The 14,977-nt window shown below is 37.7% G+C and overlaps 1 protein-coding gene across 1 annotated transcript; it reads right to left on the bottom strand.

The window, feature by feature from the left end:
- Nucleotides 1-3,856: 3,856 nt before the first annotated feature.
- On the bottom strand, nt 3,857-12,618 carry LOC117290857 (fatty acid-binding protein, brain-like). The gene is made up of 4 exons (XM_033772412.1): nt 12,435-12,618; nt 6,911-7,086; nt 5,748-5,861; nt 3,857-4,810 (listed from the first exon to the last, which is right to left on the bottom strand). Exons 1-4 carry the CDS (start codon nt 12,502-12,504, stop codon nt 4,760-4,762), a joined length of 411 nt encoding a protein of 136 aa, XP_033628303.1. The 5' UTR covers nt 12,505-12,618; the 3' UTR covers nt 3,857-4,759.
- Between the last annotated feature and the right edge of the window lie 2,359 nt (nt 12,619-14,977).

Genomic DNA, 14,977 nt, shown 5'->3' with positions numbered 1-14,977 from the left:
AGGCGTGCGTTTTGGCAAAATGAATTAACATTCGCTTTTTTTGTATGGGGATAATGGCGTGACGCAGACGCGTTTGTGAATCTGCTTAGTGCACATTTCTGTGCGCATGCGTGAATGTAATTAGCATTTTTCATGGGAAGGGTCTATTATGGTAGGCCGTATCAGACTTGGCGGCTACTGCTATGGCTCTGCCTGGATCATCGCATCACTCTGCGTTGAACTATAGGACTCCATTAGCAACAGCCGTAGCCGCAATTCTGATACGGCCTAAAGCCCCGTTCACACAATTCCTGCGAATGCAAGGTGAAGTTTCGGTGACGCAATAAAATCTGTATGTGATGTTTCACCTGAGACATTCGCAGAAAGTATGAACCGGGCTTCAGGAGGGGTATGAAATGAGTAATCTCGATGTGGCTGCAGCTATTGGCTGCAGTTGTGTAGCCATAGCCGAAGTGTCAATCGGGGGAACTAAAACTGGGTTTGCAAATACATGCAGTGTGTTCTCTTTCTGTTGAATGAAAACTGCTATTGATAATGATTTGCATATAGGGATTGTAGAACAAAGATGGCTGTGGGACAATACAAATTTATTTCTACTTTACTTTAACCAGGAAAACTATGTGTTTTTTTCTATCCAACTTGAACAACCTTCTGAACTGTGCCATGTTTACAGCACTACATGTAGCAATCTAATTGTAAATATACTTTTGAGTTTCATGCAAATTTAATTTCGTTTTTAGAAATAAATGACCCCCTGTGTGGTTTTTATGGTGTCATGAAATGTTCTTCCCGTTTTATGGAAAATTTCCATAGTCGAAATTGAATTTTGCTTCTTTTGTATAACTCAATCATATGAATAATAAACACTGTTTATTAATAAATCTGACTTTTCTTGTTTCTTTACTTGTCTGTGTGATTTGAATGTATCTGTTTAGGAGACGTTCCACATTACAGACGACACTAGCACACTAGTCGTTATGTCCAGAATAAAACTCTGCATTTTTCCTACCATAGCTAATACAGTTATGGATTGAATTGGGCGTTACTTATGTCAAACATACACGCGTATAATTGGGCTATGAGCAACTCTGGGCCAATGGTAGTCTTTCACGCCGTTTCATTAGCGATAGCGGCCAAGGCAAGCATTCTATTAACACACTTTGAGGCTTGTGAATTACTGGCTGATGGCAGCTCTCTGGATTAAGTTACTCTGGAGTAATTTGTTCTTTGAAGATGTTTTTTTACATGTGTGAGCTGCCTGTGAGCCAGTGTTTTAAATTTGACAGCTAATTCTTCTTCTTGTGTATAAAGCTGTTCATAATTTGGCTCCGGTATATCTCCAAGACCTCATAGCCCTTCGTTCTTCTTCACTTTCATCAGCTATACCCGACGCCTTCGCTCTTTTTCAATCGCTCATTTCCAGCTTTCACCGGGACCCCGTACCATGACACGCTATGGCGATCGGGCCTTTTCAGTCATGCTCCAACACTTTGGAACAAGCTACCCACCCACATTCAAGCAGCTCCTTCATTGGACACTTTAAAATCTCATCTTAAAACCCATCTGTTTTGTCAATCTGGTTATAGCGCTTAGAAACATCCATATTAAATGCTCTATAAATGTTGTAATTATAGGTTTTCTCGGCCAATTTCGGAAAATGAGCAGCCAATTTAACCACCAGCTTATTCTATTTGGCACGAAATTGAATGCTATCTGAAAAGGGTCATTCGATTTCGTTTTAAGACTAGTCAAATGTACTTTTACGTTATTCGATTTAACAAAATAATCATTCAATTTAACAATTCATCAAAACAGCATTCAAATTCACAGACGCTTCTCGAGGCGTGTGTGTCACGAAAAAGAATGACGATACGCTAAATTGAACATAGTGCTAAGGGAATTTGACTCGACTCAAAACGAAATTGAACGGCCGAATTCTGAATTTGAAACGCAGTAACAACTGGAGAGGCAAAACAGTTTTAATTCGAACGCATGAAAATGAAATTGACTGCCCATTTGCCGAATTTGACCGAGAAAACCTATATTATTATTATAATGAGTGCAAGTAGGCCTACTGTTGGGAGGGGAGTGTAATGACAAAATAACGTTGTACAACAAACATTGTCTGTAAAATATACAATTAAAAAAATCTAACACCGTTGACAATGTTGGATTTGAGGCATTGTATTTTGGGATATTTTCAGAGTTCAGGACAATTCCCAAATTCCAAAAAGCTACTCCACGGTAGAATATGGACCTGTTTCATGCAACTCCATCTTGGTCATGTTCATCGTATCGAATAACAACAATAATGAATGCTGATAATCATTTTGCAAATATGAACAAGACTATTTTTTTTCGACCAGCCTCGGTTTGATAACATTGATATCAAAGGGATAATCTCAAGATGGCTGCACCATGATAAAGGTCTATAGCAAGACAAGACCGTCCTCAAAAGAACAGCATTTACCTAGCAAGTAGATCAGCAGAAACATACATTGTTGCCATGCTTTTCAATTCAAAATGTACACATACGACCGATGGCTGTAGTGCAGCAGACGACAATAATTACCCACTCCTAAACATTCCTGCCGTGTTGCGCAACACGTAACACCTTTTGGAACTTTGAGAGCCAATCAAATTGCTCCATTGCAAAAAACAGCGGCAACGTACATGTAATACAATTTGCTTTGAGACGTGTGTTGTGTTCATTCTGCTTTGTATGCGAGAGGATAGCCATTTTGTTACAATGCGAATTATATAGCATCCACAACATGTATTGTAGCAGACGAAGTTGGATTAGGCATGGATTAAGTGATCAGTGTGCGCTACAGAAACAAGGACAGCAACAAAACCGATGGAGACATGAACTCCAGACAGCACAACTTGAACAATGGAGAGAAAATGCTATTCTCAGTTACAGACAGGATTAAAACACAGAAACACGAGAGGAAACTAGCAAGAGACATCGTAAGTACAACAGAGCAATCTAAATGGAGATGGGCTGGACACACTGCCCGGAAAAAAATGACAACAGATGGACAACAGGAATAATGGATTGCCAACGGACATGGAAAGGGAAAACAGGGAGACAGAGAAGAAGATGGAGAGATGACATCAGGGTATGTGCAGGAACAACATGGACAAGAACTGCACGAAATAGAATCAAATGACGTTTACATGAGGAGGGCTACATCTTAAATTTGATGAACACAGCCTAAATGATGAAATGATGAGTAACATTGTTTGAATCCTGCCTTTTCGGGGAATTTTTATGTGAGACCTGTCAGTTGAAATCTGCCCATGACGTTCGAATTTATCTTGAAAGAAATGACGGACAGAGGATGGCCAAAATGCAGACTGTTTCTGGATGTGTCGTAGCAGAAGAAGTCGGATAAAGCAATTGTTTGAATCCTGCCTTATCGGGGAATGTTTATGCGAGACTGAAACTTGTATTCTACCCGGATATTGGAATTTATCTTGACCGAAATGACGGACAGAGGATGACAAAATAATGCAGACTGTGTGTTTCGGGATATATCGTCTGCAAAGACCGTGATGTCATGTTGTAGCCATGTGGCTTTTGCTTGGGAAAAGGTGACTTCACACCAAAGGCTGAACACATACGTACGGTAAGACAGTTTTTATCGGGTTTCTTTTCCTTTTTAGGGAGGGGGGGGGGTAGAGAAAAAAATCATTGTAACATTAATCTTTCATAGATGCCTGCCTTTTCACAGAACTCAGGAAAGTACTGAGTATTCAGTGCTGTGTTTATGGGTAAAAACCAAAATGTGGCTAATGAGCATAATTCTTACTAATACTATTAAAATACAGACACCGAAACTAACAGTTTATTTACAAAGTTGTTTACGTGATTTTTATTGGCAATGAAGGTCAACATTATTTGTTTTCAAGAACGCAATAGATTACTTTTTATTCGTTTTTTGAAAGGTTTTCTGGGTATGTTGATTTTTTTGAAAAATGTTTAGAAACACTCCTTATTCCCCTTAGAAATATTTTTTCTTTAGCAGTTCATCCCAATGGTTCTTTAATAAATCAAAGCATTCAGACAAAAAAACACAATGTGTTCTCTCTATACACAATGATGTGTATCCTGCGATGTGTCGTGCCATACAATAACATACGCAGTAAACGCTGAAATGACGATATGTTTCAAATGACTCGTAGGCCTAATATAAAATAATAAATCATCTGGATTTAAAGAACACATTAGACCCCAAATAATATTTTAAAGTTTCAAAACCAGGGTGGAAATTTTGAGTGCTCGAAGTATGGGGGTGATGATTTTAAATGTAAGAAAAACAGTGAATAAGGTCACGTCATCGTCATTAATGTAACGTCTTTTTCGGGTGCCCCTTGCCGCTTTATTGCAACATTTGGAAAGTGACGTGACGTACAAGTGAATCATTTTAACGCACCCCTCAACGGCAGAGTGTAGATAGGTTTTTTTCCTTTTTTTTTTAAGGTTGCTGGGACCTATTTTTGTATCGATAATACGAACAATATACAGATTACATGTAAAAAATATCAAACATAAAATTTAATGATTAACACACCTTATAAACATTGCAAATTATACATATTTTAAACTCACGCTAATGTATTAATTTTTCTATATCAAAAAATACGTTTAAATTTAAAGACTGGGGTGACCATTTCGGGTCCTCGTTGTATTGATGATGGGTTAGGGAGTAGGGTGGTGCTCACTTGAGGAATAGGGGATTTGTAATGAGGGTCTTTATTGCTTGAGATACATGCGTGTTGCCACAATATCATCGATTTTGCAAGTCTGAAAGTATGAGCAGAAAAAATAATATTGTTAAAATTAAAGAAAAAGACGTTCTGATTGTAACACCAAGAGTACAGAATAAACGTACCACTGAATATTGAATTTAAGTGAGAATGATTCGAGTATTGTTTAGATGTGATCCAAATCCTTCATAACACGTTGCCTTTGATCGGACGAGTTGGTCTTTGAAAAGCGTTATAAAATGCATTGGTTAGAAAGATATTTTAAAAGTAGAATACAATGATCCACACAAATTTGCCTCGAAATTGCGTGGTTGTCCTTTTACTTTGCGAACTAACACGGTCGGCCATTTATGGGAGTCAAAACCTTGACTCCCATAATGGCCGACCGTGTTAGTCGACGAGGTAAAAGGAAAACCACGCAATTTCGAGTGATACTTGTGGGGATCATTACCTTCTACTTTTCAATATCTCTCTAATGATATGCATTTTATAACAAACGGTTTCAAACGCTTTTCAAAGACCGATCCAAGGCAACGAGTTCCTTTAATATTATGAAGGATTTGGATCACATCTAAACAATACTCAATTCATTCTCAATTCAATTAAATGGTACGTTTATTCTATACTCTTGGTGTAGAAAAAGAACAATTTGAAGAATGAAACAGTACATAGAAATGTAAAAAAATTCAAAAACGCATTAATTGTACAGAAACAATATAATCTTAAAGCAAATAATAATGAAGACAATCAGAGCATACTGATATGATCGAAACGTTGACTTGTCAACCACCGGTTCTTTTCTGAACCAATACTACTCAACAGAAATAAACACATGGTGCTACCGCAAACCTCACCAATAATGAATATAAGTACAATTTGTTCAATGGTCATAAGTATGTGAACCAAAAACTGTTGTGTTAAAACCAGACTGCAAAAGTTTCATGAAAAAAATAGAAAATGTTTTTTCAACTTACCAGTTTCATATCCCCTGACTCAGTAATTTCCCTGATGTAGGTAACCTCTTTGCCCTTACCATCGGCAGGCTTCTCATTTTGAACAAGTTTGTTGTCAACCATATTGATGACGTTCTAATAAACACAAAGGAAGACAGAAAAGATGAACTGTTATAAACCTACAGAACACATCATCAGTGCACACAATAACTAGCTGTTGCAAATTGCTTACCAACCAAAATAGTAAAATGGCCTGACTTTTCGACTATAACAGAGACTTTCTCGAAGATTGTACATACAATAAATCGGTGCACTGAGTGTAGTGAGTTTTTTTCTTCCTGCCGAACAGAGACCTATTTGGATGCGTCCCTTTAAATACATATTTAGTTCTTTCTTTTTCCCCTATAAGCCTCCTGAAGACTTTTTACACTTCTGTGTCCATAAGGTATTCGAGATCCAGATTTTCAGACTTTCCCAGTCCTTCCGAGTCCAGCACTCTACTCGGGGCGTCATCCAAGACATTTATTATGCCCTTCCCTTTTCGAAACCACGGCTTTGCTCCAGATTCAGTCCAGGCTAGCTTGGCCCCGCATGTGTTTTGACAATTTGCGCGTCCTATTATGTGCTCTGTGCTTCAGACGAGAGGACGGAGCCTGAAGCCGAGTCCAAAGCCAAAGCCATGGATTTCAAAAGGGACCTATGACCCTGTGAGTCTGATCCCAACCTTAGCCTGAAAGCAACTTTTGTTCTGTACTACGAAATTGCCATAGTGACGTAAAGCTTTTCATGTGGATTTTTATTAACGGTTACTTTTTGTAGGACACAAAGCACAATGTCCACATATTTACATTAAACTCACACAGTTTGAAGATAATAATGGTAGAAAGCTTCCCCGGAAATATTACTTGATGGGGTGCTGTAGGTTTTTAAAAATGAGTAAAACAATGTCACGAAAATAATTTTCGGTTTAATGGTCATGAGACGAACATTATTTTAGCATGTTATGTAAAAAACGTATTTTTATGACATTGTTTTACTCATTTCTCAAAATTTATAGCACCCCAGCAAGAAGGTAAGCTTTCTACTATCATTATCTTCAAACGGTGTAAGTTTAATTTAAATCTGTGGACGTTGTGTTTAGTTTTACAAAAAGCACCCAAATCCTTTACACAGAACACTAATACCTTAGTTTTCCTGCCATCAGGCGTTGTATCGCTGTACTCTACACCCAAGGTGAACTGTAATTTAACGTTCTTAAATGTAGACTCTGATAAAAAGTTGAAGACCTTGCCGTCCTCAGTTGACATGGTGACGAGAGGCTTGGTTGAGTTTCCGACTTTACGGAGCATGAAGTTTACGCCTGTGTAAACGAGGAGATAGTAAAATTTTACAAAATGCAATGGGCAGGTGTTTAAAAGCAAATTAAGAAAACATTTTAGTTTTAGAATTTTTTTTTTTTTTTAAAGAGATGTAATAAATATTGTAAATGTAAAATGCAATGTATCGGTGACACATAATGTATTTGATTTTGGAAAACATGGGGCTTAAAAATCTGAATGATTTATCATGTTAATTAAACAAGACTGTTACTGATGTGAATTGATCGCAATATTACAAGGCCAAATGGCTTGACGACCCAGGCTACTTGTGTGTTTGTTTGATATCGATTGTGTTTGAACAAATAAAGATCCTAGTCAAAAAATGATAGCAGTTTCAGGACAATGTCAATTAAGGCCCGGTCACACAGGCCCCGATAACGAGAACGAAAACGAGAACGAAAACGAGAACGAAAACGAGAACGAAAACGAGAACGAAAACGAGAACGATAAAAATGCACGCCCTCGATTAGTTGAAATGTTCCACGCAGAATACGCACAAACTTATTCAACCAATCGAGGGCTTGCATTATCATTCTCGTTATCGGGGCCTGTGTGACCGGGCCTTAGGCATACCCTTCATTTAGCCTGAACGTCTGACGTCTTTCTTCGGGGCTCGTGATTTATCCTTGCGGATAAAGACAGGGGCCCAGTCTACCCTTCATTTGACTGGGCTGGTGGGATTGGCTAAACGGAGGTCCCTGGGAGAAGGGGGCGTGTGTCCATGGTTGGATACTGTCTAAAACGTTATTGGTAGATTGTAGACCCTATGCGTCAGGATGTGATTGGGGTGGGGGGGGGGGGGGGTATCAGCGCACTTAGCTGTAGAGGGACATGCTTTATATTCAGGCATGTGAGACTTCATCTTTTCAGCTGATTTCCTCTATTGGGGTTTTGATTGTCCTCTTTTTTTTCTTCACATTCTGTGGACAAATATCACCTTTTCCTCTTTTTTTAATTGCCCGGATTCCCCTGTTCCTCTTTTTCATGCATATTGAATTTGAGGCATTGCATGGTGGGCTATCAATATATGTTTGGTTTGCGGTAACACCATTTACCAGGTAGAGTTAGTTGTTCAGTTGAGAACTTATCTTGCAAACACGTGGACTCGGGCTCCGGGTTAACTCTGATCGGGAGTTTTTTTTTATAGAAGTGCGGTACAATACCTTTGCGGCATTGTATAGACTTTTTCTACCCGCCCATGCCTCAAAATGAATAGGAGATTAGGAGGCTATAATGCCTAAATAGTAATAGCACTAACAGTGATTTAGCCGTGTCAAAGTAGCATTGTGATGTTGAACATAAAAGGGTGACACGCCCATTTTTGGTAGTCATGATTATTGTTTTGGTTAATTTCATTTGTTCACGAGCATCAGAAGGCTAAAGGGCCTAATCCACCTCAGTACAGTACAGGAACTGTAAAAGGTGTCGATTGTCATTTACATTATTTTAAACGCTTTACGCGTTGACGTATTAAAGACTCCATTGTCAATTTGCCGTCAAAAAGGCAACCGTATAGTAAAACATAATCGCCTATATTTGATCGATATTTACTCTATATGCTAGAGATAAAACAATGTTTATTAGCTTGTACCACATGGGCGCTCTCCCGGACGCTCATGGGAAAATGCAACAATGGTCCATTTTAAAGGTAATCTCAATGAGATATGTAGTTAAAAATAACTAAATTAATCAGCAAAAATAGGATTCAAAGGTACAGTCGTTAACTGTTAAACTGCAGATACGAATTAGCAAATATGTATCTACACGCACCATTCATTTTCTTCACTTCAATTGTACTGGACACTAAAAAGGCACTGGACACCTTTGGTAATTGTCAAAGACCAGTACTCTCACTTGGTGTATCCCAATTGATTCAGTTGGTCATTGAAGTTGCGAGAGAATAATGAAAGAAAACAACAAACAATGGTCGGACAGTCCAAATCGCTCGTTGGATATAATATTGTACTCGTCGGACAATTTTGTAATCAAGTGTTTATTTTATTTATTTTATCTTATTTTAAATCTTCGGAAATAATTCTTTGTTGGCAGGTGTTATTTTGAAGGCTTCAATTATTTTTATTTTTTTGTGTGTAATGAGCATGGCTGCTGTGCCATTAACATTTATTGCTTTATTAATGGAGTCTCTTCCAAAAGGTACTTTGGAGTTTCTGTTACAGCTGTTATTCCTTTATAACGGGCATTGAACGTTTAGCAGGGATGAGATTGTTCAGACTTTTGGCTGAATTCATACTTTTTATGTCGACCTGGTAAAGAAATCAGACAATGTTTTTTTCCACAAAAAAAAACCCCTGCTCATTGTTCTACTTCTCAAGTGATTTGGATACTGTTTCCAAAAGCTCCTTGGAGTCATTAACCCCAGGGGTTACCAAACAGTAGAAATGGCATCATTTCAACATACCTTTGAATTTGTATCTAAGTTTCAGACTTTTTCGTCAATAATGACTCTCACCCCTGGTTTAGCGACTACTAAAAGTGGGTTTGTTATGTTAACTAGTTATTAACTGCAAGGCAAAACCGCAAGTAAAGTTATAGTTAACTTTAAGTTTTACTAGTTTCTTAAGGGTCCAGGCTCTGTACAAGCCTAGGCTTTTTCCTGGTGCCCTCCTCTTATCACTCGTTGTTCTTATTTCTTGTATGTTTCATAGTTATTTATAGTGATATTTGGAAATAAAAAAACAAACAAACAAATAAATAGGTTTTAGTTAATAACTGCAAGGCATAATCGCAGGTTTAAGTTATCGTTAAATTTCAATTTTGCTAGTTTAATCTAATGCTGCAATGAATGATACTTCATTTTACAGTAAAGTGAAGGGGAAAGAACTTTGTAAAGTGAAAAAACAACAAGGACATGATTTACAACAACTTCCCACAACAAAACTGCTCGTTATAATTGTTTGCTTTCCCTGTTTGTTTTTCACTATTGCAAATTCGTTATACACATGTTAAAATGATTCCACACACCTCACGACCGGGTGTATTCACTCTAAATAGGAGATGACACGTTAAAAAATGCACAGATTTAAATCCATGTTATATTGATGCATTTTGCGGACACGTTTACTGTTTGCAGAATTTAGCGGAAAAGGTCAAAAACAATTCCAAAAACATCAGCACAAAAAATCAGCTCTTGTTTTGTTTGTTTAGTTAGTTGACAGTGTTTGAGTGTTGATATGTTCGGGATTGTGTGTGTTTTTTCGCCATTTGCTGTGGACATTATTTGGTTTCAAATTGATTGAATACAAATAGTAAGGTCTGTCAACTTCTGTTTTATCATTATGTAAAAAATAACCGATTTTATATGATGCATTTAGAATCTTTCAAAAAACAATTAAAACCCACTTTTCGCATTCTTGAAGTGCAATGAAAGTAGTTTAGAGAGAAGGCCTTTATTAGGAACACGTTGCCTTGGATCGGGCGAGTCTATGAAAAGTGTTTAAACATGGTTTGTTATAAAATGCATATGGTTGGAGAGATGTTTTAAAAGTATTGAATATAAAGATCCACACAAAAATGTCTCGAAATTGCATTGTTTTCCTCTTTCGTCGTGGACTAACATGGCACGCAAATGTTTGACTCCTCAAAACGGCCGACCGTGGTAGTTCGCAAAATAACACGCAATTTCGAGGCATATTAATGTGTGGATCATTGGGCAAGATAAATAAAAACTAGCATTTGCTTTTACTAGTCTTTTACTTAAATCCTTATAAATAAAAGTAAGCCTTAATATTGCTAGTAATTGGTCGAACTAGTAGGTAAAATCAATGCTTGAGGGACTCTTCTTATTGAGATGTAAATAAAACCGACATTTTACTATTACCTGATAGTTTCACAAGATACTGGGCCGTATAAAGGCCAGCATTAACAAAATGTCGATAAGTTTAAGATCAGGCATGAGAATTTGCTCAAATCTCTATAAATAACCTTTTACTGGAAAAACACCATTTACTTGAACGGATTAGTAAGTGGTCAGAGAAAAGCAAAATAGCGGGGTATTCAGGAGTATAACAATAGAGGCATGGACTCGCAGAAATGCAGGCGGAGCAGTTTCCACTTAGTCAAGTTTTTGATGGCGGCAGTGGCTATGATGAGGAAACAGCCAGCCTCTCCACGCCAGAGCTCTCCACGCCAGAGCTCCAGAGATTGGTTCTTTTAGAGCAATTAAAGTACACAACAAATTTATAAGTAACATTTACAGTTGGATCCTTAGGCCAAGGGAAAAATAACCCTTTAACCCTGTAGTTCCTGCACCGCCCGAGTTTGCTGAAAACTAATATATCAAGATTCTTGCAGTTAATTACTGGAATCGTAGTCCAAATTTTAAAAGATAGCCACAGCTTAACTTTATGCACAATTTGAACCTTGATATTTGTATAAAAGTACAAGTTCGCATGAGAACAATGAATGTCTCTCGTTAAACGGCAACGGTAATTTTTATGGCGAATAATATTTGTTTGTAAGGATAAAATGGACACAATAGCTTTTCAAGGCTTTTATCTGACTCAATTATTATACTGATTAAATGCGAAGGCGTGAGTTTTCGACAATATTATCATGAATGATGAATAAATACAGTTTCCTTTGTGTTTACTAATGAGCGTTTTGTTGGGGTAAGAGCTAAATTATTTCATCATCATTAGCTTCATTAGCTTAATAATGACTATCGAGGATTCTTTTGACGTTCCCTTTTTTCTACAAACACAAGCTAGCAAGGTTTCCTCCTACCACATACAGTATATCGATAGGCGGCTGGGCGGTCCAGTGGCTAAAGTAAAATCGCAAGCTCCTCATGCAGTAGCTTGTAAAAATACAAGTAATTGCTACAGTATTTAGTAAAATGTCGTTTTTATTTATATGTCTATAAGTGAAAGGTAATCCAGTGAGCAAAATGTTCATGCCTGATCTTTTTACTTTTCAGTCTTCTTGCTAATGCTGAACCTTTAACTTGATAAGTAATTGCTAGTTTTTATTTATCTGGCCCATTGTATTCTACTTGTAAACATCTTTCTAACCATGCATTTCTTTACAAACGGTTTCAAACCCTTATTAATAGACCAACTCGCCCGATCTAAGGCAACGTGTCCCTCTAAGCTGCCTTTATCTCCCGATGTCTTAAAGTTGCACTAGCTTCTCAGGTGGCACTTGTTTAATAGGATATTAAAGTTTATTAATGTGCTTTTGAGTGTTTCTTATTTTCCCAACGAAACAAACCAAACCCAAAATTATTCCGATCTCAAAAATCGCTCGAGGGTGTTGTTTAAACACCTTTTGAAGAATCATTGTGTGACTGTATAAAAGGCCTTTAACTCACCCATTGCTGCCATAAACTCATCGAATTTCTCGCTTTTATCCAGCTTGAATTTGCCGTTAAATTGTGCCATTGCTGCAGTGTGTTTCCTCGTTGTTGGAATTATCACCTCTCCTTTCAGTAATTGGACGGCCAAGTGGAGTTATGTCCGTAATACCACAGAATCATGCACTTTAGATTAGTGTTACCTGCAGGACACGTGGGGGCGTGTCCGTTCGGTGACTCTGCTGGCCTACCACTAGTCTTGGTGAAAGCCGTTTTAGTTATATACCATCACTCAACTATTGCGATACCTCTATCCACTATGTACCGAACGATCGCGACGCGCTGTGTAGTGTTGAGTGTGTTGTGCGTATAGCCTATGGTTTTACCAACTCAACAAGAACGTCTTGAAAAAAGACTAGCCTAAGTGATAAAGTACAGGAACGGGTTGTGTTTACATAACAATTTGATATCACGATAACACACGTGAGACTGCTCTACTGCGAGATCCTTATCAGTGTTAATTTTTAAATAGAGTTATAAACTTAGATGTTAATTAAATTAAAACAAAGGATTCGAACTGCCTCTGTACTACCTGGTCTAGTTGGTAAAATCAGAGATTTATGTGTACCTTGCACTGTATTTTCACATTAATTGGTAACAACAGTTTCTTTTCCATGCTGATTCCTAGTGGGAACATTTTTTATGACGGTAACCTTAATACATTAACAAAACAATCCATAAAAAGATATCTTTACAGTTGAGATTGAAATATAATTTTAACATTGTATGTATTTTGAGGACAAAAAAACAAAGGACAAGTTTGCGTTACCCTTCCTCTCAACAAAGCAGCATTTGCCTTCCACTGTTGTAGTATTACATACGACTGTAAACACACAGACACGCACAGACTTTGGTGAATCATGGTTAATGTACCAGACCCACACAAAGGTCATGTAAAGCCTACAATAATTATGCAATTGAACTAATTCTTAGATAAAGTTGATACTTTGGACTCAATTTGGGGTACCGTGTTCCCCTTCAATACACCAGTTTGAATGGGTGAATGGGTGATTCTGTACTTTAAACAATGACTTTGTTATTGGCTAGTGTGCCCTACTTCGTGAGAATTTGATTTTCTGTTTGTCTTTATAGGTGATAACATCACTTGAGGAGGTGTACAATGTATTTCGGTTTACTGCATTACAATTACAGAAACTCTGTTACCATTGTGAGATAGCCTTTCAGTGCATTGTTTTGTATAGTATTAGTAGTTTATCTATTTATTTGTGAATCTTCTAAAATTGTCAACTGGTTTTATGTTTTATGCAAGTCTCACGCTACACAAATTCCCCCTCAGTGATGTCAATAAAGAGTTATCATTGGCTGAGACGCATGTGCAGCGCGTACACTAGACTTGATTCAAGTCCCTCGAGAGGTACGTCCCTAAGCATACCGTGCATAGGTTTGGGCATGCCGGTGTGGCAGGCGATTCTGTCGCCCCCCCCCCCCCCCCCCCCGGAGATTCGGTCCCCCCATATGGCAAGCTGTGTACAAACTTATTTTGATATCGCCCTCTTTTAAATCATCCTCCTCCAGCCCATGTTAATTTCCCATGGGGGACAGAATCTCGGCGGACAGATTTCCCTGGGACACCGGCCGCTCAAAAGTTTTCTGATGTTAGGCAATGATACTGACAATTAAAAGGACTCTCACGGGATTGGGACTGGAGTCAAGTCTACGCGTACATGCGTGCACGTGTCCATTGCGTGACCTCATCGATGGCGGCCAAATTGTTCAATCCTAGTGAGATTTTATGTTTAGGAAAAATGAAATGAAATCGGAGACACACAAAATATTTTAAAATCAAAATTATTTTAAAGTCTGTAATCAAACTTACTCAAACTTTGCTTTTTCAAACGAGTTTAATTCATTCAAACATTCTCATTAATTATGATTAAGGTACTTTTGGTGTGTATTACACATCAACATTAATTTCTGTTAAAAAGCTAAATAATTAACTATACTTTGGAAAAGCTTCGAACAATTCACAGCGTTTGAGGAAATTAATCACGAAAGCCTTGACAAACAAAGATGGCCTGATTCAGTCCACGGGCTCAGGCATTATGTAATATCACTTTATGTGCATTATCAATAGAGTAATATCGACATTTAAAATGGTGAACTTTATGTAATTAAGTATACAAATAATATATAGTTTAAAATGGCAGGTATATATTTAAACCGCACAGTCCACTGAAAAGGTCAATAATGCGGTTGTAGTTGTAAGCTGCATGCCAGAATGGTTAATGTGTTGTTCTTATACACTCCAAGGTCAGATTCTGACCCGGTTACTGATTAAAAATGGGACTTCAACTCGGATTTCGCGTCGGTTTGACCAATTTGTGGGTCAGATTTGACTGAATGTGTGTAAATAGCCAACTGGGTCCTTTATATAGACATGCAATAACATGTTTGGTGCCTTTCACACAAGACTTGGAGAAAAGTTTTGTTTCTCAAACATCGTGCAGGGAACGATTTTACAAACAGCTTAGATTGATCTT

The sequence above is a fragment of the Asterias rubens genome, chromosome 5 (genome assembly GCF_902459465.1).
Source record: "Asterias rubens chromosome 5, eAstRub1.3, whole genome shotgun sequence".
Classification (NCBI taxonomy): domain Eukaryota; kingdom Metazoa; phylum Echinodermata; class Asteroidea; order Forcipulatida; family Asteriidae; genus Asterias; species Asterias rubens.
The sequence above is the reverse complement of the archived record's forward strand: the minus strand, read 5'-3'. Positions and strand labels throughout refer to the sequence as shown.

What these genes read in the sequence shown, in the direction of transcription:
- LOC117290857 (XM_033772412.1), bottom strand. Translation starts at nt 12,504, where the DNA reads ATGGCACAATTTAACGGCAAATTCAAGCTGGATAAAAGCGAGAAATTC. An exon ending in TGAGTTTATGGCAGCAATGG is followed by an intron (nt 7,087 to 12,434) that starts GTGAGTTAAAGG and finishes TCGTTTACACAG; the next exon opens with GCGTAAACTTCATGCTCCGT. An exon ending in AGTCAGGGGATATGAAACTG is followed by an intron (nt 4,811 to 5,747) that starts GTAAGTTGAAAA and finishes TCATACTTTCAG; the next exon opens with ACTTGCAAAATCGATGATAT.